General features: G+C 32.2%; 1 protein-coding gene across 1 annotated transcript; it reads left to right on the plus strand.

Annotated features, from left to right (window-relative positions):
- The first annotated feature begins 1,090 nt into the window (after window positions 1-1,090).
- LOC111704789 (uncharacterized) lies at window positions 1,091-24,238 on the plus strand. Its single transcript, XM_023477134.1, has 15 exons — window positions 1,091-1,133; window positions 1,706-1,818; window positions 2,081-2,132; window positions 2,931-3,150; window positions 3,692-4,778; window positions 4,872-4,917; window positions 5,190-5,298; window positions 9,692-9,768; window positions 13,761-13,873; window positions 15,603-15,672; window positions 17,034-17,357; window positions 17,958-18,020; window positions 19,275-19,448; window positions 19,827-19,881; window positions 21,687-24,238. The coding sequence occupies exons 1-14, from the start codon at window positions 1,095-1,097 to the stop codon at window positions 19,875-19,877; spliced, it is 2,538 nt and encodes an 845-aa protein (XP_023332902.1). The 5' UTR covers window positions 1,091-1,094; the 3' UTR covers window positions 19,878-19,881; window positions 21,687-24,238.
- The last annotated feature ends 1,274 nt before the right edge of the window (window positions 24,239-25,512 follow it).

Below are 25,512 nucleotides of genomic sequence, written 5' to 3' on the forward strand. Positions count from 1 at the left end.
TCATATAACTATCACCCACCCCTGACACTTTAGTAAAAGTTAATTCAACCTAAAGTCTCACCGCGTCAACCTTGTTGCACCGGCTAGTTCTATCAGTGTCTGGGCGATACAGTACAAACTGGCACCGGAAAGGTTGACCCGGTTCGGAAATTCAAATGTGCTACGGCTACCCGTGCTATGTAAAGTTGTAATCTCTGTTTGTATAAGGGAATGATCTTGGTTTTGAGATTCTTAGTTGAGTGGGTTCACTTTTACAAGAAAAAATAGTTAATATTGTAATATACGACCAAGCGCGGGTAAACTGCGGGAGTAACTATGAGTACCCTGGGCAACGCTGGGTTCTCAAGCTAGTATATCATATATCTAAGTAACTATGCTTTACTTTTCTTTCTGGAAAACAGCGGTGGAAACTTCAGCTAGTTGTGCATATACATTTTCTAGTGTTTATTAGTTGTATATCTTTACTATCTACATATTGAATATATATATGGATAAAATGTCGTCTTGACAATTTTTCAATGAGTTTTATACTATATTTGGTAAATTTCAGTATTTGCGAAAATAAATAAATAGCCATGAATATGCGGGAACAGTTTAAAAGAGTTTCATATAATCATTTAATTAAAAAACTAAATATCTGTAACATTCCATTATCAGAAAGTGAAGAATACGACATTTGATGAATTCTTTCGATGTATTCGTTATTAAGGGTTTCACTGTAGAAAAGGTAGCCTTACGTTCAAGCTAAAAACGAAACGTACGTTTCGTTAACAGTATTTCCCGTTATTTAAAAATCTACCCTTCATTAACAATATCAATATTATTAATATTAACGGCGTTAACTGCTGTTAACAGCAGATATTTCAGAAATCGTTAACGGTGCCAGCCGTTAACGATAATTTAACGAAAACATTTAAGGAATAATAATATTTTATCCCCAGCAGGTAGCCGTTCGTATTTTAGCTGACGACGGTACGTTCGTGTTATTATTTAACCTAATAGCTAGAAAAAAATTTAAGACAGCATTCAAAAACATCAAAACAAGTAAAAACCATCAAAATGCATAAAATTCTATAATTTAATACAGAGGTAAAATGGAGCCAGACGAGTTTAAAAACGAGAGTATGATGGAGGTGAGGTTTATTAAAACAATTAAATATGATTATTATTTATAATCTTATTATGATTTGTGTGATAAAAAATGTTACTTATATTACATTAAATTCAATACAAGTTTGAGAAGATGTTTACAATTTTCTAATTTTTTCTTAAGTTTAAAAAAAAACATGTTTCCCACGTAGTCCAGACTCTATTCTTCTGTATATTCATGAAGCAATATAAAGAAACCCTATCAATAATTTTACAACATGAACGCACTATGAATTGAACAGAACTCTTCTAAGGTTATAATATTAGAGTTTTAGGAGAGGTTTCAACTCTTATGAGGCAGCTATACTTGTAATTTAAAGTTTTCCTCCGATACATTTCAAAACTTAATCTCATCAATTCAAAACAAAATTTTCTAGATAAACCAAATTTGAAAATATATAATTTTCCCACAGAAAAAAATGATTATCTTATTCATTTTTTATTAGACAAAGCATTTAAGGGTTCTGTTGGGATTCTGACATTCTTTTTTATAGGAGAACCACTTAAACATTACATTTACGCATCAACTGATAAAATTAACTTAATTTGTTTTCAGAACGGAGAAACTCCGGGTTCAGCGGAGACTAAGAAAGCAAGGATCCGGGGAGCTCTGGAAGCATCCGGGATGGCCGGAAACCTGACTCCAGATGATATTCAAACATTAAAAAAGTAAATTTTTAACTCACTTAATTCTTTTATCTATCTATCTATCTATCTATCTATCTATCTATCTATCTATCTATCTATCTATCTATCTATCTATCTATCTATCTATATATATATCTATCTATCTATCTATCTATCTATCTATCTATCTATCTATCTATCTATCTATCTATCTATCTATCCATCTATCTATATTTCTATCTCTCTATCTATCTATCTGTCTATATCTATCTATATCTATCTATCTATCTGTCTATCTACGTAGGCTGAGTGAAATTGCAAAATCTCGGGTTCTCTCTCAACAGCAAAAATCTCAGGTATTTCAATTTCTAATTCAACAACCTGTACTAACCTCAACCTTAATAAAGTGCATGTACCTTTACATGAACCTGTACTTTAACCTGTACATGAACCTGCACCATGTAAATGAACCTGTACATTTTACATGAACCTGTACATAAACCTGTACATGAATTTGAATATGAACCTGTACATTAACCTCTACATGAACCTGTTCATTAACCTGTACACGAACCTGAACATAAACCTTTACATGAACCTGTACATTAACCTGTACATGAACCTGTACATGAACCTGTTTATAAACTGCACTGGAAATTATAAATAAATCTGTACATAGCAAAATTATACATAAACAATGAACATGAATCATTATACAATAACATTTACAATTATGCATCAACAATGAATACATTAATACAATTAAGAACAAGATTTAGCACAGTTATACATGATCAATTGTAAATGAACGTACAATACTTAAACAATTATATATATTAACTTGAACAGTTTTACATAAACTTGAACAATTATACATTAACTTGAACAATAATACATGAACTTAAACAATTAAACAACAACTTGAACAATTATACATGAGCATACTTGAACAACAACATCATAATGAGATACATAGAATGCATAAACAAAATAACAAACATGATCATGAATATGTAAAGATCATTAACAAAACTATAAATATAGATATGAACTTAAACCATGAAAATGAACATGAACCATGAAAATAGAACGAGAACATGAACCATGAAAATTGAACATGAACATAAAATAATAAAATATTGAATATTATTAAGGCGGTGAGTTCTTTGATCCAATCCAACCCAAATGTTGGACGTCTTTTGGTCAAACTTAAATCAGAGCGAATTGCAAATCGTTCGGACTATCAGAGGGCTAGCGGACTACAAGACCAGAGAACCAGTGGATTACAGGATCAAAGGAATAGCGTACTACAGGACGAACAAAATCCTGGGGGATTAAATCCCCAGAGAATGAATTCTCCTCCGTATTCCAATGGTAAGCAAACTCTTTCGTGAAATTTCTCTTTTTTTTGTGAAAATGAATATAGCGAAAAATGCGAAAACGAAGCAAAAAATACGAGAAAAAAAATGTTCGCAAAAGTTTTGCATTTCGCTGAAATATGTTGGTGAAAACCATAGGTTTTTTCTCTTTTATGTCTAAAACTTTTGTCTTTAACTTTGTAATTCCGAATTTTTTGCGAAATTTTTCCCATTTTTCCGCTAAATTTTCGCATTTCTTATTTTGCGAAAAATTTGTTTTTTACGGAAAATAGATTGAAGCGAAATTTTCGAAAAAAGATTTTTCGCAAAACGATTTTTCCTTTTTGCTGCAAACCTAATATGAGCGGAAGTAATTTTTCAAAATAAATTCCCTTGTGAAACATCTAAGTAAAAACTATTAAACCAAAACTTCTTTATCAAAAGATTGCACTTTTAAACTTTTCAATTTAATTCTGCAAATTAACCGAACATAATTATCTCAAGGTACTGATTTAACAATATCTATCATTTCTAAATTTAATCCATCTTTCACTTAGGCAACTTTCAATCCAACGAAACAAACAGCTCTTGGAATCTACAATATCAGCAGCAAGAGCAGCAGCACCATGCTCAGCAGCAGCAGCAGCAACAGCAACAACAGCAGCATCAACAACCAAATATGATTGATGGTGGAGGTATGACAGATATACGTAAAACCTACAATCGCTATACCCCTACATATCATTTACCCGTCTCACAAACTCCCTGGGCCGGGCGTGGGCCGTTTATGGCGGACACTATGGTGGTCCAGGGGCCTGAAATGTTGGACCCAATACAGGCTAGATTGGATTCAAGTCGGGGAAGGGTTGGTCCCCATGGGCTTCATATGGGGATGGGGTATGGAATGAATTCACCCCGGGCACCCTATCATATAGATAAATATCAGGATATGCGGGGACTGCCTGTTCATGATCATCCCAGAAGCATGTATGTACACAGACAGACTGGTATGTACATGGACCATCCAGGTGGTCCGATTGGACCAGGTATTCAGCATGGTTTTATCCCATCAGGACCTGGTTACATGAATCAAGGACATTTTGGACCTGGCATTGGACCAGGAAGCCCATCGGGTCCAGGAATGGGACATCCAGGATCTAGGATGGGACTTAATGGACCAGGGGGCACAGGGATGGGACCAGGAGTTCCTGGTGCAATGATGGGACCAGGGTTAGGAAGCCCCGTGAGCATGAGCCACTGCGGGACTGGAGTACCTGTAAACAGTCGTGGGTTTAGAGGAGGAGGAGGAGGACAACCATATTACAATCCAAATCTGGAGAAAGAGATCCCAACCAGCACCCCAGTCAATGAATCCCCTCAACTGCGTGCTCGACTGAGCGGACGAACGTTGCCTGACTACATGCAGAACAGGCCTAGCTATACGGGGGCGCCAAGAACCAGTTTTCCTGGATTCCCCTCGGACATACCGCATGGAGGTCAAGACAGGAACAGCTTTGACCGGCCAAGCCTGGGTCTGGACAGATCTAGTATTCCTGTTGAGAGAACAGAATCAGAACAAAGAACAAGTTTTCCTTCTGGTCAACCATTTCAAATCAAACCGCCATTTATCGAGACATTTTCCAGGTTAGCAATTAAATTTCTTTTTTTTTAGATTTTAACTAAATCATAAATTTTTCATCGAATATTTGATTGATTGCTTGAATTATTGGTGTTTAGGACTCAAAGTGATCCAAATGATACCCAGGCCGACAACTTATTTCAGGTAATACATTTTTATGATTTCTATGATCTAATTCTAACGGAACTCTAAACCTGATTTCAAGTTACATTACCTTCAAGAATATGCATTGAATTTTTAATTTCGGCCCGGTGGAAAACATGGTCATTTTTACACAGAGAAAAATCAGTAAATTTTTATTCCTGAGTTAGAGAATAGACAAGATATTAACCATTTTCGGATATTTAAGGGTTCACCTAAGGGTTCATATGATCCAAAAAAGTGCTGTTTTGTAACATATCTAAAAATAATTTCAGGAGCTCGAAAAGTTTCCCTTCAGTGAAACACCTGAAGATTTCGGATCTGAGGACTTTAACAACGAACTCTTTTGTGCTGGACCTGTAGAAGATTCTTGGAAGACCACAGGTACATAATCAAACCACATGTACAACAAAATACCACAGGTACAGCAGGAAACCACATGTACAACAGAATACCACAGGTACAACAGGAAGCCACATGTACAACAGAATACCACAGGTACAACAGGAAGCCACATGTACAACAGAATAACACATGCACAACAGGAAATCACAGGTACAACAGAATAACACATGTACAAGAGGAAACTACAAGTACAACAGGAAATCACATGTACAACATGAAACCACTGGTAGAACAGTAGACCACAGGTACAATAGATTACCACATGAAACAGGAAACCAAAGGTACAACAGGACACCACAGGTACAACAGGAAACTACAGGTGCAACAGGAAACCACAGTTACAACAGGAAACTATAGGTACAACAGGAAACCACAGGTACACAATCAAACCACATGTACCAAAGGAAACCCCGGGTAAAACAGGAAACCACAGGTACAACAGGAAACCACATGTACCACAGGAAACCACAGGTACAACAGGAAACAACATTTACAATAGGAAACAACATGCACAACAGAAAACCACAGATACAAAAGGAAAACAAAAAATAGATTAAGAAATAAAAAGTTTACTGCAGCTTTTAGATAAAACAAATCAAAACAAATACAGCCTAAGCTAATTTTTTTTGGAGAAATAATTTGTCAATAAAAACATATTCTATTTTTTAATTTCCATAACGATTTTATGAATGGAATAATTGAACATTTTATAACTTCATGATTAATCTTTATTAAGAAATAGTTCTTAATTTTTGCAATTTCTGGGAACATGTTCTAACAAATCTACATAAGGAAAAGAACCAAAAAATGAAGGAGCTGAGAACTCACAATATTTTTTAGATTTCCAATTGATTTTGCTAAAATGTTAAAACGATTCTTATGCGCACGTTCTGTAAAATATCGAGGTTGTTTGAAAACTTGCCCCATGATCAAAATGTTCTTGCAAATTCCATTTTATTATCTCGTTTTCAAATGTTTGAAAAGACTATTAAATTTTAAACATTAATTTGTCATTTTGTGGTGCATTTATAATCATAGGAATACAATGAAAAACATTAAACCGCTGTGCAATGCTGGAATTAAAAAAATGGAATTAGAAAAACGAAAATGGTATTTTTACCACCTTCAAGCCTTTTTCGTTCTTTTAGTTCTTAATAAAAATTAAAGAAATAAAAGATCTCAAATTTAGCAACGATCTCTAAGGCACCCTTCAAAATACAATTAATAGATTGTGATTATGAATGAAAAATAAGAACTATCAAAGTTCAGATATAGAAAAATGTTCAATTCTTAACCCTTTCAAGGTTGGGGGGTTTATTCTGAATAACTTAAAAATGGCATACATTAGAACGCTAAAACTTCTTCGCTTTTTCAAAATCATAGTTGTGAACAAATTTTGCAAAAAAAAAACTTTTATCCAAAAAAGTGCTAATAAGGCCCTTGAAAAATAGATGTCAGATTTATCAAACGTAAAAATATTTATTTTGAACATTTTTCCAACGTACTTTTTGAACTTTTTGAAAGTTAGAGGTCTAATTATTTTAATGAGCAGGCCTTGAAAAGTTAGACTATTGACATGTACCACACTCCTCTATCTCAACTCTAAGGACATTAAAATCATGGGGAGACTCCCCCCCCCCCATCTGTATTAGACAAAAATATCCTAATTGGGATTAAAACCGTTAACAACCTAATTTTGTTAAATAAGTTAACGTTTAAACATAAAGTTGAAACCCTGCAGGATTATTTCTATTTCTGCAACTGTCCAATCTAATTGCTGACATTGTCTAAAATCATAAAAGATTATAAAGCATTAAACTTTCCATGATTTTCTGAAATTTTGCAGTGAATTATAAACAAGTATTGAATTTTGCATTACATCTGATCATAAAAATGTAATAAATTTTTTAATTAAAATTTTTAAATCTTTTGTAAAAATTTCTCAGTAAAATTGTAAAATTAAAATATAGCAGACGAACGAAAATGTTTCAGGAATAATAATATTTTTATCCCTGGTACAGTGAAACCCTTAATAACGAATACATCGGAAGAATTTATCAAATGTCGTCTTGACAATTTTTCAATGAGTTTTATACTATATTTAAAACATTAAAATACATTAAAGAATTATCTTTTACTTTTAGCGACCTTTGTGCAATTTTAAAAGACATTCTTTTTGGTTTTTTTAAACCATGTCTGTTTTAACAAACGGCTATTTCCGTTTGTTAAAGATTTTAAAATTAACGGTTTTTGCCGTTGGTTAAAGAATTCTTTCGTTAATTTTCAAAAACCTCCGTTCGGAACTTTGCTCAGTCTTAGTTCCAAGGAAGCTTTTACATCTTCTCTATTCAGACAAAAATATCTAAATTTTATGAGATTTTAATTCAAATCATTATATAAAGTGTATTATAAGAAAAACCTAATATACAATTTTGATATTATTATAAAACTCCTTGGTTACCAGTTTTTTATTATTTTTAGAACATAAATACGACTGTTTTTATCCCCTCTTGATAAATTGGATAATAAAGTTTTTTACCAACGATTGAAAAAGAGGATTTGGTATTAAAAAAATGTCTCTTATTTTTGGTTTGACATAAGATTGACAAAACCCTTAGAAAGCTCTTTCTCAGGTCTTCATTTTGAAGATATTTTAAGTTAAACTTAGTTTACTATTTCTCGGAAAATACATTTATTGTTAAACTCTAAAAATAGAACTGTTCCTCTCCCTGACTAGTGAGGGTCGGTCGGTCTTTATTTACACAAAGAAACATTACACACTGAAAACTGAGGTGTACTTGAAATACCGTACCGTACCGTACCGTACCGTACCGTACCGTGCCGTACCGACTTCTAGGCAGCTGGGGCAAGTTGTACAGTATAAATTCATCTCCTGCCTGAGATTCTTGTTTACATACAGAGCGTCCCACGGTCCCATATCATATTACATTATCTCCAAGTTTAAAAGCCAAAATAAACATATAATATTCGAAAAACATAGCATTTCCTGCAAGAACATTTTTATTTTAGCCTTTTTAAATTTTTCACAATGATTTATTCTTCTTAAATTTTCTGAATATTCCCGGAAATTGTAATTTAGAGTTTAGACGATCTAATATGATATGGGACACCCTGTAGATTAATTAACAAATATACAGATAGAACTGTAGATGTCGTCTTTTCAAGATTTAGGGGTTTTTGTTCACAATAACTCTGCGGCAGAAGCCCAAAAGAGTTACGCGTTGAATGACAAGACGCGTAACGAAAACCCCCTTAATCTTTAAAAGACGACATCTAGTGTCCTATCTGTTATTGTTAATTAATCTATGATTGCATGATGATAAAAAAGAATTATTACAGTAGGAACAAAAAGACATTAAGCTGGTGTATTCCTTTGAAAATAAAGAAATGTTAAAAAAGAAAGCGTTTTTAAAGTATTTAAAATCTAATTCAATTAATGAGTCCCTTTCATAATGGTACTCTGAGTAAACATTATCTAGCTTTAAAAGTATTGAATTCTGACTAAATCCTTCATCGTTTTTATAACATAAATTCATAAGCTACAAGCAAGTACCCGCATTTGAAAATAATCGATTTTCCGAAAAATAGAAAATGATTTAGACTTTTTGCATACTTATTTGTTATTAGAACGATGAAAAATGATACTCAATTTTCTTCTAAATTTTCAAGTTAATTGAGACGCCCTGAACTATTCCATTTTTAACTAGAAAATTCAAATATTTGTTTGGACCAATTAAGAACAAAATCTTTTTGAATATTGATGCTATTCTCCAGTTATTAAACAATTATCAAATCAATTTAGAAATCCTATCTGTTTATTTTGTCAAGCAAATACATGATTATCTTATTTAAATCTTTTGTTTTATTTTTACTTCAGTTTTACTTTTTTATTTGAATAGTTTAATTTTTAGTTTTTTGTTTTGATTAATTTGCACATCTCGAGTTAAATAAAATTTTAGTTGGCGGAAAAATCTCTTATCATGAATATTATACTTTTCTGATATACATACAACTATAATTAACTTCACAATACCATTTTTTTCAGTGTCAAATTTGTTATTAAAAAGCGTGCAGAAAATTGAAAAAATTAATCTTAGAAGAACGCTTTCGTGTTTCTATTTAAAGGAACTGAGTTTTTGTCACAAACTCAATTTTTCTAATTTCTTTTTCTTTTCAACATGATGGTGTTAACCTTTGGTATTCTAACTAACACTATTTGATTTAACAGATTTAATAAAATATAAGGCTTATGACATTGGGTTACTAAGATATAAGGATTAGAAAACCAGAGTTTGTGGCAAAGACTCAATTCCTTTGTGATAAAATTCTCCTTTAAAATCTGTTTGTTTAGTGACTGAGAAAAGGTTGACCTACCTGGATAGGCTGGAGAAGAGCCTTGAGCTAGCTGGCGTAGGTCAGCAATCAGAGGTAGAATATTTTTTCATGTTTTTTCATGTCAAACTTAAGTAAATGCACACCATATCTGGTTTGTCATGTCAAACTAAAATAAATAAAATAAATAATATAATAAATAATATAATAAATAATAAATTATATTGAAATATTTAATCATAAGTCCTTTCATTGAAGAGCTATTGAGATGAACGAAAACGTTTTGAATTTCTAATATTCAACCAGATTGTTTTTTTCTTCATACTTTTGAGTAAAATCTAAACTAGGGGAGCTACGAGGTCATAAGGGGTACTGGTATGTTCTCCTTCTGTTTAGTTGACTGTGTGGTGCGAAACATAATCATAATACAATTTTGCAAAAATTGGAAACCAAAGTGGAACCCATGAAAATGCATTTAAAGTTTAATGTTTTGATGATTTTTTGGCTTCAGGAAATGATGCGAAGGACTTTAAATAAAGAAAAAAATTGCCCGGAAATTAAGGCCTTTTTTGGCAAAATTAAAAAAAATTTTACTGTCGTGGCAAAAAAACTTTAAAAAATCCTGAAAAAAAATGTGAAATGATTAATTGAATAAGCCTGGGTCAAATCTGTTAAGTGCAGTGAGTAAGAAAGAGATAAATGAAAGGTTAAAAAAAGATCGAATTTTTTATGTTTGAAGAAAATATTTGGAACTTTATCCCTAAGAAATTTTGTACAAAATAATGGCCGACATAGGCTCAGAACTTGTTACAAAATTTTACAAAACTAACTTATTCATTTTTATCTTCTATAAGGTTCCCTGCCTACTTTTAAACCAGTGGCCGAATTTAAAGAATTTGAGCGGCGGTTTAAATTTAAGCCGTGGTTTATATATGGTTGTTTCCACTTAAAATTGTATCAAATGTTTCAAGATTTAAGCCGGCGCAAAATTTAAACCGGGTTTTGGCGGATTTTGGCGGATTTAAACCGCGGCTCAAATTCTTTAAATTCCATCTCTGTCCATAAAAAAATACTAAAATTTAGCTCAGACTTTCGTTGTAAATCATCATTGTTCGTTGTTCTATATACGGAAGACGACTTTAGACTCAAGTTATGACTATAGATATTTTAATGATCATGATACACACCCATTGACTCATTTTACTTAATAAGTGATTAACTAAGTTACTAGTATATCTTTCTGCTTTGTAACAACATCAAATACAATTAATTATGGCCGTGATGTCGTCTTCCTTTTCTAAAGTTTCCTGCTTATCAAAGTCTAAACTTATATTAAAACCATATTAAGTAAGATATTTCAGCTTCTAAATTATATTCAAATATTTTTAAGTTCAGAATTTGTTCTTGATTTTTATATTAAAATATTTAATTTTAATAAGAATTTCAAGTAATCTTAAGAAGATTATTTTTAGCTATAAAATTAAAATTATCTACTTGAACTTAACAGTTATGGTTAAAACAAAATTTTATAATATGGAAAAAATCAGATCGATGAAAATTGGTTATTAGAGGGGAAGCCGGTGACTTGAATCTCAACATTTTTTATTTCTTTGCAGAGAACTTTATTATCACTCTTTCTAGACTGTATTTACCAAAACACTTGGAAATCTTCATTTCCAGGAATACAAAAGATTTCCTGGCAGGGGCGGATACAGGATTTAAGTGAGGGGGGGAGGATATATTTGTTGTTTTGTGATAGAATAAATGCTTGATCAATTTTCTGAATGACATCTTAAAAATTCTATGTTCACTTCCACTTATGTCTGGCGGGCTTTAGGCCTATGGAAAGTGTTGACGTCAAATTTTTATGAATCTATTAATTTGAGAACTCGTTGAAAAGGTTTAATTAAGTATCAACAAAACTTAATTTAAGAACTCAATGAAAAGGTTTAATTAAGTTGGGTATCAACAAAACTTAATTTAAGAACTCAATGAAAAGGTTTAATTAAGTTGGGTATCAACAAAACTTAATTTGAGAACTAGGTGAAAAGGTTTAATTAAGTTGGGTATCTACAAAACTTAATTCCTATCCTTGACGTCAAATTATATCGATTCCTAAATAGTTTCCTTCGAAAAGGAATACAGTCTTTTTCCACAAACTCTGATTTTCTAATCACTAAATCTTTAAACCCCAATGTAGTAATCCTAAAATATGTTAGACTATGAATTCTGAAATATATTAGGTCTAATCAGGCTGCAAAGATTTAGGGATTAGAAAATTTGTGTTCGTGTCTCAATTCCTTTAGCATTTTAACACAATAAACAGCTGTGGTGAACAAAATTATTCTAAAAAATGATTTACCCTTGACGACTAAAGGCAATGGAAAAGTATGGAAAGATTTATGTATACTTATGAAAATCTATAAATTTTGAGCCAGAGCGTGCAATTAGAAAGAGTCAACACCAAAGAGAGTAGAATATATATTAGAGTGGAATTTACTAGAAAAAAAGTGTAAAACGGCCATTTTGTTGTACTGTTTCCATACTGCAGGTGTACTTCACATATTTGTGCAATATAACCTTTTGGGCCCTGGAGCATCATTTTATAGAAAATCTAAAATTAATGTTAAAAGAAAACCAAATTATGAAATAGGCTGGTTTCATAATTGACCAATGATAATTTCACATAGACTCTATGCCTTTCACTTTACAAAAGATGATTTTACGTTATAACTATGAATCAAATGATGTTTTTTATTCACCTAATTCATTTTATAAAGTTTTTTTAACAGCTTTAAAAAATTCGAAATTGAAATGGATAGTCTAGGAAACATACTGTATTAATGTACTCTACTGCATATAATTTGTGAACATTTACATGATTTGTACACTTTGAACTCCCTTTCAGGCTGAAAGGGACTGGCAAAGTTCATACCGCGGGATTGTCTAAATTCCACTCTAATATATATTCTATTCTCTTTGGTCAAACTGAGCGTAAAGGAACTGTAATTTTGAAAAAGGCGTTGTCAAGGAACTCTTAATTTTTAACTAGCGATTCAAAATAATACTTTTTAAATTCTGTTTTTAGAAAAAAATGGAACATTGTTCTGTAAATTAATTATAATACAACTAAACAGAACACTGCTTTGTGAATTCATCAAAAAGGTGTTGAATTTTGTAATAAAAACTAAATAATTGTTTTCTATATCAAGCATAAAGACTTTACAAAATCTCAATACTATGCTTAATAAGCTTGGTATCTAGTACGTTTTTTTCTGGTAAATTTTCCAATATTATTTTGCTGTTTCTTTTTTATCGTAAAAGACGAAAATTTTTTGCTTATTTGAGAAAATATAAAATATTTAATTGTGTTTAAACAATTGCATGATTTAAAAGTTGACTGGGGTTTTCAGGCAAAGCATTTTACATTTTTAACGAAAGAACATTCTGATCTTTGAGCATGGTGAGAGTTGGGAACACTTATCTGTGGACTTTATTAATCTCTGAAGGTTGATTTAATCTTAATTTGATATCCCGCGCGGTAATCGTACCCAGTCAGGGGTTAAAGGGGGCTTTGATAAGGGGCAGAATAACTGCAGAAAGGAAGATTTGGAAAGGTAAAGCTTTTTGTAGAAGTTATACTCAATTCAAAAATGCCCACAGTGGATATTGAGATCAAGCGTTCAGTATTAAAAGTATTCAAAACAAAAGTTCCCAGCTCAGACAGGTTAAACACTAGAAATTCCTGGATGAAGTAAATTTAGTCCAAATGATCTTGTTAATGGAGTAAATAGAATATAATTCAATAATTGATACTTATCATCAAAAAGCTCTCATTCCAAAAAAGCTTTTACACAGAAAATTGACGATGGTTGCATTGCTAGGGGGGGGGGGGAATAGGCTTTTTTAGAGACTGTAAGGGTAATTTTATCTCCTGTATCCGCCCCTGTTCCTGGAAAGTCTAAATTATCCGGACGACAACGTAAAAACGACCCGGTTTTTTATACTAGCTACAAACAGAAAATATTTACTTTTTGAAAGCTCGAATGCCGCAAATAAATACGAACTACAAATAACCTTGTCTTCAGGTGAAGACGATGGCGTCTACTATTGAAAGTGACGCATTTAACGCAGCAACTACAGAGGAAATGTACGAAGAGATATTGATATCTACATTAGCTAGATATATTCCTGATAATAGGTAAGAATCTAATCTTCTTCACATCAAAGGCGCAATTGTATTAGAGACTGTAAGCGTAATTTCATGTGAACTTTCAAGTAGAGATGACAATGCCCGATTTACAATGGTATCCTTAAAAGTGTTTATGAATTAGATATCAATGTTTATAATTTGAAAAAACTGATTATTTTCAATTATGGTTTAAATTTAGAGTTATGGTTTCCCGGCATAATTGTGACTTGCGCATTTTCACCACAAAAAAGCCTATATTAAACACTTTAAACACTTTTAACCCTGTATAGAAAGACAACAACATCTTCCAAACGTTTGACCAGATAAAGGGTACCATTGTTAATCAGGCATTGCCATCTTTGCACGGAGAATCCCCTGAAATTATGCGTACAGTCCCTTTAAAAATGGTTTTTTTGACTTTCTCAGTTTTAATGATTAAACAAATTTGAAATCATTTGAAATAAACCTTCATACAACATACATAACATTCAACACGGCATTGAGCAATAAAAATAAAAAAACGAAGACGATCTTTTTTCTATTATCATAACATTATAATTTGAGTAAAACAAATTTCTTTTAAACTTTAAATTAGAAAATTATGTAGAAAAAATAATGGATTTTTACAGCCTTTAAACTAAACAAGCTAAGTTTTGCATCATAACTTTAAAGATTAAAATAAAATAATTTAAAGTTATGAATTACACAGGAGCTGAGTTTTTTTTACTAACTAAAATTTTGAATCTATTATCATTGCAACATGATGGTTCAAACCTTGTATGTTAGATTAGTTGATTAACGACATTTGTTTGCAAAGATATATATATATATGGTAGGAAAATTTGAGTTTGTGGAAAAATTTAATTTATTTCAAACCAATTTATAGCAGAAATTTCCATTCGTTTTTATCAATTTATCATATTTCAAATGATTAAATTAAAATCATCATTTTAATCTGATACTTTGATTGCAATAAATTCGTTTACCTTTATTCATAATAATAAACTAAAATAAAACAAAATTTGATAAATGTGCACATATGATTTTTTATTAATATAAAACGATTATGTTTTTGATTAGTTAATAAAAACAAAACAATTTTAGATATATTTTATCTGGCATTTTAAAAAGTAGTATGGGATTTAAATCAATAACAAATATATAAAGTAGTAATGTGTGTATGTCTGATCATTATAATTCATGAACCCCATGACCGATTTGCCTCAAATTTTGTTTGGGGAACTCAGGAGAACCACGGTAATGTTCTTAGCTTAGTTTTAAAGGTTTTAAAATTTTAGGTTGAGGGAGTCGATTTGTATAGAGCAAACTCTAAGCAAAGCTGCACACCCAACTTATTTACATTTGAATCTGAGCTGAACCAACCTTTGCGATCCTAGTTTGTACTGTCCCGCCCGGTACACCAATTACAGTAGGCAGGGCTAGCTGGTGCAACTAGGTTGACGCGGTCTGACTTAAGGCTATATCTGCCATCTGGTTAATTTTACAATCACTAAAGCGGCAATTTTGCGTGGCTGGTTTCCCAAGCTAGTATAACATATTCATAATTTCTGTAATATTATCATAACATTCATTAATATGCATGAAAGGTTCAAACTTGTATTTCAAAGTGAACATAAAGAAAGATTATAAAACTTATTATAGATTATAAAGAAAGATTATAAAACTTGAGTTTGTGACAAAGACTCAATTCCTTTCTAATCAATTTCTGTTTGTCTAGTGCTGTAACACCAGATTCAACTACGAGATTAGATTTGGGTACATCAGCACCATCCTCTACTACTAGACAGGTGGGTAAATCAGCACCATCCTCTACTACTAGACAGGTGGGTACATCAGCACCATCCTCTACTACTAGACAGGTGGGTACATCAGCACCATCCTCTACTACTAGACAGGTGGGTACATCAGCACCATCCTCTTCTACTAGACAGGTGGGTACATGAGCACCATCCTCTACTACTAGACAGGTGGGTACATCAGCACCATCCTCTACTACTAGACAGGTGGGTACATGAGCACCATCCTCTTCTACTAGACAGGTGGGTACATCAGCACCATCCTCTACTACTAGACAGGTGGGTAAATCAGCACCATCCTCTACTACTAGACAGGTGGGTAGCACCATCCTCTACTACTAGACAGGTGGGTACATCAGCACCATCCTCTACTACTAGACAGGTTCATGCATTATAATATTATAACCCTACTTTTCTCCCAAGACTAGTATCAACAATAATTGAAAAGAACCTGTTGTTTCACAAAAGAAAATTGAATCTTGAGACTTGTCAGAAAAAATCAAACCAACACATTTCACATAAAAATATATATATTCCAGAGAGTTAGACCTTATAAAATACAAAATATGCAGTGGAATAAAACAACATTTTTCAAATATATATTTTCATAGTTGCTCAACGTTGTTAAATGAGAAATAAATATTGTTTACATTTTCTCTTGTGAATGAAAGATAGGGATTCGTTTTTTTTTGGTTTCTAAAAAAATTAGTTTACCATGTTTTTAAAACAACATTTGGAGGCGAATACAGGGGGGGGGGGGTCTATCCATCCCCTTGATCCGTAACATCTATGGATAGTTAATCGTTAATAATTTCTCATCTTTATAAAATGTTTATTGTTAAAGATGGTTGATTGGGTTGGATTAAATTATTTTTAATACATTTTTTTTGTATAATTAAATGTCAACGAGAAAAGAACAATTTTCCATCCACACTTGTTCCACATTTCTAATCTATGATTGTTTTAGTTTTTACGAATGGTTTAAAGGGACTGTAAGCCTAATTCAAAGTGATCTCCCAGCAAAATGGCAAAGTCCGATTCACAATTTTACCGTTAAAAGCTTTGTCTGATCATGTATGAGTTAGATGTAATGTTTATAATTTTGAAAGCTAAAATAGAGGTTTGCGCAAATTCTATTGCAGTAAATCATATTAGGATTATTAGGATTAAATACTTTTAAACTTAGAAAAACGATAACTTGTTCCACATTATTGATCAGATTAAGGTTTCAATGGTACCTCCGAATGTTTGTTAACTTTTCTAAAAATGCAATCATTCCCGTCAAATCCCATTTGTTGAGAATTTCTCCCCGCCCCACAAACCATGTTTGTTCGTCATAAATAATTATTTAGGAAAGTGGATTAAACATTCCTTCTTCCTCTAGTGATCTACCCCACCAAGATAAACCTCCAATGGTCTCTCAAGACCAATCTAGGAGGTTATCACAAGACCGATCTCGGAGGCTATCTCAAGAACCTTCTCGGGGGCTATCTCAAGACCCCTCCCTGAGGATTTCTCAGGACTCTTCTCAGAGGTTTCAGCAGGACTCTTCTCAGAGGCTAAATCAGGACCAAAGCAGAACCTCAGGATCTCTCAACAGTCCTGGGTTCTGGAGTCAAAATCTGAACAAGTCTCAGAATCATTTTCAGAATGCCACTACCCTTCAAAACTTTCAGGTAGACATGAACATTATTGTAATTGCAATTTTACTAGTGGGAATCTTTTTTCAGATGATCATTTCTCCAATAGTATTTTTTAAGATGTCAGTTTGGGTTAGAACCTAGAAAACATGGCCGGTTAGAAGTAGGCCTGAAATGTCGAATGGCATGCTTTTACTTGGGAGAAGAAAGTTATATAAAAGCTAATTCATTTTTGAAAGATTTACTCAGGCTTAGTAAATGGTAACAGGTTTTGGAAAAATATAAATTGATTCTAGGGCGTCGGAGATGACGATTACATTGCTTTTGAAAAATGGAAAAATCAAAATCGCTTCTATAAAATGCGAAATGACTTGTGGGAAATAAAAATTGGCTCCTGTAAAATTTTAGCTTGCCTAAAAAATTGTAAATCGTCTCTTAGGAAATTTGAAAAATTGCTTTTGTAAAGAAAATTTCGCTTGGTAATCTGAAAATTACTCTTTTCAAATTGGAAATTACTCTCGAATCTTTTAGATAATGATCTTGTTGATTACGTCACTACGTGTGCCAGTGTGGACTTCTGTAAAATTTTAAAAATTTTTAACTCATTTTCAAGCAGTCATTTTTTTATTACTTCAGGAGAAAATGGACAAATATGATGTTCCAAATTCCCAATCATTTCCAAGCCCATCAGTTCTAAAGGTATTTTTAAGAATAAATCTGGAATACGATTATCTGATCGGCAAGACATGGTTGAACCGCATGGACTAAGTTAAACCACTTTATCTTTAAGGGAGTGACCGGCAATGTATAGTAGGTGAACAGAGAATTTACTTTTGTAAAGATAGTTTTTAGAATTCATTTCAGACATTTAAATTGATTTATTTTTAAATTTTTAAATAGCGACGACAAAAAATGTAACAAAAATTCCAAAGTAAACCAATCAGTTGTTTAGGAACAGGGTGAGAAATAAAAATTGAATTTTACTATCGAAAATAAGTATGCATTATGGATCTGCTTATCTATATTTAAAACTTTTCACATTGTATATTATAAAATGCGAATGTCAATGTTGAGTGTTTGTCTGTTTGCTTTTTTAATTTTCCTTTATGTCATGTTCTTTTGTTAATTAACTTAAAAAAAATGTTAGTTCCCAAAATAGGTGAAATGAACTTAGGTCGGATCATTTGAACAAAAAAAAAAGAAAAAAAAAGCAATATTAATTTCTAGTGATCGACCCTTCATTAAAAACAAGAATGGCATCTGATTTACAACTGTGCCCTTTTAAATATTTATCTGAGTAACAATGAGGAAGATATCGTCATTTTTTTCTACATTAAAAACCTTTAATTTGTTTCTTTCATTTCTCACTTTTATTGAAAAGACGACATTTGAAGAATTTGAAGAAATCTACAATCAAATTATTATAAATCATTATAATGATGAAAAAGAAATAATTGATTCTAACATTAATTTATTGACAAATTTATATTGAAAATGTTTTCCTAAACATCTAATTAGTTTACAGTCGATTTTTAAAAACATTTTGTGTCGTCCTTATTTATTAATTTAAAAACATCGATTCTCAAAACGTAACCACCCTAACAGATGATTTTAACGTCGACTTTGCGCTCAAACTTGCAGTAATTATACATCATCAAACCTTTTTATATGTCTAGAATGAATCTTTAAAAATTTCTCCACAATACTACATTCTCAGTTCACGCTATACGTACCATACATTGCCGGTCACTCCCTTTAACAATGTCTTGCTAACTATACAATCTGGTCCCCATGGCATTAATGTTAGTAAACAAATTTTTTCAAAGCAGAGCAATTTTTTATTTTTTTTTTATTTTTACTTTTAACAATAAAGACTAAAAATATCTGTTTAAAATGTTTTATCATAAATTATTAAAACTGTAATATTCACTCATATATTTATTGCTTATTTAGTATGATACTGTCACAAAGTTCTCTGCTAGTGGTGTGATCGTAAACCGTGGTGGAAGCCATCTTGCGGCCAATACTTTAAACTCTGAAACGAAGACGACTGGAAATCCGCCAAATTCTGTAGATTCTGGTATCGGATCTCCGCGCTCGCTTCAAGGACCAGCATATTCTCCAAAGGTTAGAAATAAATAATAAATTAAAGATTGATACTACTAACGGGTTTTATAACACTCAAATTTTCGCAGGACTAAATTCTCACTAAAAAAATACATATATTTCCGTCGTCCATCACGCACCTCTGATCCTTCAGTAAAAGTAAATGCAACCTAAAGTCTGACCGCGTCAACCTTGTTGCACCGGGTAGTCCTATTTAGTGTCTGCTTCTTTTTCCCAATGGCCGGGTGATACAGTACAAAATGGGACCGGAAAAGTTGACCCGGCTCGGAAATTTAAATGAACTACGGCTGCCCGTGCCATTATAAGCCTAATTTTCAAAAAGATTTTAGAAATTAAAATAAAGATATTTAAAGTTATTTCTAATTTTATTTTTTTTAGATATCTGGAATTCAGAACTCTAGTCCAAATATCGGATCATCAGAATATTAAAAAAGTAAATTTAAACATTTTCATATTTTTTACTTAACATTTAAATTAATTTGTAAATTTGACTGTTTAATTTTGCATTTGTGAAAATCTTAGAAAGCCTAGAAAATTAAAGTTTGAGAAGAGTAATCAGTTTATTTCAGTTACAAATCTAACGGAAAAATTTATACAGTGTATCCCCATCATAGAGATCGTTTATAAAGGGTATCCCCATCATATAGATCGTTTATACAGTGTATCCCCATCATAGAGATCGTTTATACAGTGTATCCCCATCATAGAGATCGTTTATACAGTGTATCCCCATCATAGAGATCGTTTATACAGTGTATCCCCATCATAGAGATCGTTTATACATGGTATCCCCCATCATAGAGATCGTTTATACAGTGTATCCCCATCATAGAGATCGTTTATACAGTGTATCCCCATCATAGAGATCGTTTATACAGGGTATCCCCATCATAGAGATCGTTTATACAGTGTATCCCCATCATAGAGATCGTTTATACAGTGTTTCCCCATCATAGAGATCGTTTATACAGGGTATCCCCATCATAGAGATCGTTTATACATGGTATCCCCCATCATAGAGATCGTTTATACAGGGTATCCCCATCATAGAGATCGTTTATACAGGGTATCCCCCATCATATAGATCGTTTATACAGTGTATCCCCATCATAGAGATCGTTTATACAGTGTATCCCCATCATAGAGATCGTTTATACAGTGTATCCCCATCATAGAGATCGTTTATACATGGTATCCCCCATCATAGAGATCGTTTATACAGGGTATCCCCATCATAGAGATCGTTTATACAGTGTATCCCCATCATAGAGATCGTTTATAAAGGGAATCCCCATCATAGAGATCGTTTATACAGTGTATCCCCATCATAGAGATCGTTTATACAGTGTATCCCCATCATAGAGATCGTTTATACAGTGTATTCCCATCATAGAGATCGTTTATACAGGGTATCCCCATCATAGAGATCGTTTATACAGTGTATCCCCATCATAGAGATCGTTTATACAGGGTATCCCCATCATAGAGATCGTTTATACAGTGTATCCCCATCATAGAGATCGTTTATACAGTGTATCCCCATCATAGAGATCGTTTATACAGTGTATCCCCATCATAGAGATCGTTTATACAGTGTATCCCCATCATAGAGATCGTTTATACATGGTATCCCCCATCATAGAGATCGTTTATACAGTGTATCCCCATCATAGAGATCGTTTATAGCTCAAAATTGGTATTTAAGGGACTGACCAGAAAAGGATGTGAACTCTTGGCATAAACTCAAATATTATAAATAATATAAACCTTAAATCTTTGATATCTTAATCTTAGACTACTTGATCTAAAATGGATCTTTGTAGAAATATTAAAAGTCTACGGCAGCGGGTTGCAAAGGTATGGGGATTTGAAAATGAACGGCTGTGGAAAGAATTCAGTTTCGTTAAAAAAAAATAATCATGAAAAAATGTTTCACGAGAATTATGCGCGTATTTTGGCGTTAAAGCTTGGAAATAATCCAATATGATATGGTATGCTCTGTAAATAAACTGTTTCTGTATGTTTTATAAGTTTAAAAGCATCTGAGGCCGAATTTAGAGATTTTTAAACCACGTCGCTGAACCACTAAAAACCGGTTCCAATTGAGCGCCGGCTCAAATCTCGAAACACTCAATACAATTTCAAGTGAGACTAACCATGTTTGAGTCTTGTCTCGAATTTGAGACACGGCTTAAATTCTTTAAATTCGGCCTCTGATTGATTTTAAAATTACTCTAGGTTGTAATATGGATTCTGAGGAGCAAAGTTCTCTCAACTATTGAGTTTATGGTTCTCAAATTTCATTCTCATTTTAAGGAATTACTGATATTGCATTTGTATTTATTTTAACTCTATAGTTTGACAACTGATCTTTATTTTGCTCCTTTAATGCCCTATAGAGTTAAAAAACTTTTATATTCGGTTTTCTAACATTTTTGAAAGTAAATTTATATAGTTTAATTGCCACGAAGATTTCTGATAAAGGGACTCCAGCATAATTTAGAACTACCCTGAAGTTAATTTATTAAATGGCAGATCGGATTTACAACGGTATAAAAGCATTAAACGAACAAATCCATTTTTTTTTAAAGTAAGGGCTAGTTTGTAGTTCAAACTTTGCCGAAAAGAGAATTTAAAAAATGTCATACTTATTTCTTATAGCTCCCGGCCATGCACCCTAGTCAAACTTTTTGGTTTAATCTATTTTTATTTCCGGCTTATGTAATACATAAGTAGTCTGTACATAAACTTGACAATCCAGAGTTGAAAACTTTCGAATCTTTTAATCAGTATATCCACTGTGGACACTTTAAATTTCTACTTAATCCGCTCTTTCACCGTCTTTTCGAATATTCTAACTAGATTCGAGCCAATGAGAGTTCTCCAGTGAAATGGCGCGCAAAATTTCAAATTTCCTGGCTTCTGATTGTCTGTCCGGGAATCTAAAATCTGCATACACAACTCTGATTGATGAAATTTTAAAAACTTTCCTGATACAAACCCAAAAGATTAAAATAATCCTAAGGTTAACAAAAAGAGTAGATCAAGCATTGATCTCGATATCACAATTCTAAAGTTTTCAGCTATGAAATATTTTCTTTCTTTCTGAATTATTTCATTACGTTTTTTACGAGATAAATTATTAAAAATTTGAAATGTTCTTTGCATGTTTTAAACTAAAAAAAACTTCGTATGATTTTATCAACAGAAAAAGCTGCAAAATTAATTTTCTTTTGTTTTGAAAATTACTGGCAAACATTTTTGTTAATATGAGTGAAAAAACTGTGTAAAATGATATTTTTGTATTTATTACCACTTAGAGCTTGGAATTAGATTTTAAACAATTAGAGATTTCGTAGAAGTAAAATGGAAATAAACCAAATCAGTCTAAAAATCAATGATTTTGACTAAAAATTGTTGACAGTGATTATAAAACACCGAAGCTTGAGAAAAAGAGCTTATTTCTGATATTTGTCAGATTTTTTACTTGTAACTAATGTAACTGTATATTATGAATGTATAACTTGTTGTAAACTGTAGACTGTAAACATAAACTGTAAACCTGTTAACTGTGTAATATGATAAACTGTTCAATAGTTATGTACCGTTAATACTTGTATTGAACTCCACATATTCTTTAGTGTACAGTGTACATTGTACGGACAAGATATAAAGTTGGAAGATTATTCTCTGATATTGATGTTGTACAGTCACCATTTCCTACAGTCGTCGTCGTATATATCAATACAATAAAGACAACTTTCTGTTTCAATTTTGATTGTTACCAAGCATAGATTAGATACAAAGCTTGGATATACATAAACATGAAACATTAAGAGAAGTTGTCAATTGACAGTTTCTCTCTTTGTTCTGTAATTTGAAAAGGTTTGATAGAAATCAAAACTTAAACAGAAAAGTTGTCTTCAAACCATCAAAATCCTTCAAACCCTATCCCGGTAGGGTCGGGGGGTGGGGTATGGGGGGGTCCACTTAACAAAAAAGCAACTGCACCCAAAAAAAACTCATCAAGGACAACATTTGTAATGTTTGAAAAAGCCGTGACTAAATAAATGTTTAAAATAGTAACAACTTTTTGAGAGATTGATATATGGCCGGGCCTAAACTACCAGTTTTAAAAAAACATGTTACACATTTTCGAATGTGATTTATCATTATTCAATATTTTTCCGACGTACTTTTGCTCATTGTTTAAAATTTCTCCTGTTCTATAACCTGTACTATAAGAATTGGCATTTTTTAAGTTTTTAACTATTGGTATTTATCACTCAGCACTATCTCATTTCGTATAGAAATTTAGGGGGGGGGGGTAAAAATAGTACAATCGGGATAGGGTTTATCCAAAGAAGATTCTTAGCTTTATTGTATAGTCATTCCATAATAAAAAAAATCAATCCATTTAATCTGATGGTTTTCAATCTCTGAAAAGGGGTTCTCTAACGATTTAGATCCTGTTTTTGTTTTCTTATAGAATCAACTTTTTTTGTCAACTGAATCATTTTTTCACGCTTCAATTTTGTATTTCACACAATCCAACGATCCGTGATATATAATAACCCCACACAAAAAACAGGGAACTCTCCCTTAGTAAAAGTATATAAATGTTAAATCAATGGACGTCTCTCTCTAGCCCCCCCCCCCCCTCCGTGGACCATTAGTGTTGAATATAGTTCGTGATATTATTATTCTTTACATATTGTTCTCTATTCTCCATATCTATATATACATATAATATATATATATTGTTATAAGAATAAATTGTATTTCCTTAATTCTCGCATTATTACTTTATTACATTATAAAAGTTACACACCTCTGAACCTTTAGTAAAAGTAAATTCAACCTAAAGTCTGACCGCGTCAACCTTGTTTCACCGGCTAGTCCTATGGAGAGTCTGCTTTATTTACCCAATGTCCGGGCGATACAGTACAAACTGGGACCGGAAAGGTTGGCCCGGCTCGAAAATTCAGTGGAAGTAGCAGTTACCTTGAGTTTAATGAACTGCATGGCCGATTCCCGACAGTACCATTTAAACCTTAGAGTTACAATGACGAAGATATTCTTGTTTTCAATTTTAAGATTGCTCAAATTTATTGTTTGTTCCTCTATATGATTTTTTGCAGCAGGTAACGNTTTACATGACGTCTGTAGTTGGGTTGCAAAATGCCGACAGCAGGCAGTACAAGTCTAAATCCATTGGTGATATTGGTATTGTCAAATTTATAAGTCAAACTTTTCCTTGCAGATATTTTTAATAAAGTACTTGACACACAGAAAAATAAGGAAGAGAGCTAGGAAGGGATGGATGGGATACCACACTTACTCCCCCGCCTTTCTAGGGTTAAGATAAACACAGGTTTATCAAATCAAGAGAAATGTATTATTGTTGTTGAAAACATTGTGACTTGTGAGTATCAGTTCTTTGAAACAAACTATATGATTAAATATTTTAACATTTAGAATTTATGTGACTTCTTCTCCTCATATTGTAAAGTTTTTTATCTGACTTCTTCTCCTCATATTGTAAAGTTATTTATCTGACTTCTTCTCCTCATATTGTAAAGTTATTTATCTGACTTCTTCTCCTCATATTGCAAAGTTATTTATCCTTCTCCTCATATTGTAAAGTTATTTATCTGACTTCTTCTCCTCATATTGTTTAAAGTTTTTACTGATAAAAATTTTATTCTTGCAAAATTGCAGATCTTTTCTCAATGACAAAGAAAAAGAAAAGTGTGCACATTTTGAAAAAAGAAATTCTTTTACTTTTTTATTATATTTGAGATAAAATAGAAAAAAAAGAATATTTGAAATCTTTAAAAAGATAAAAAGAATTAAAGGATGATTCCATGCTTGCTCATTATTGTTTTAGTTAATTTACAATATACATTCTAATTCAACTTAATAAATTGAGTAAATTTACATTTTTCACCCCCTCTCCCCTCCCCTCCCCTCCCACTAGCTCTATTGACAATGGATATTATTTCCAATATGTATTATTATTCAACTAGATATCTTATCATTCACTTCTCCTAGTGGTTATCCT

Source organism: Eurytemora carolleeae, unplaced genomic scaffold, assembly GCF_000591075.1.
Source record: "Eurytemora carolleeae unplaced genomic scaffold, Eaff_2.0 scaffold621, whole genome shotgun sequence".
NCBI lineage: Eukaryota > Metazoa > Arthropoda > Copepoda > Calanoida > Temoridae > Eurytemora > Eurytemora carolleeae.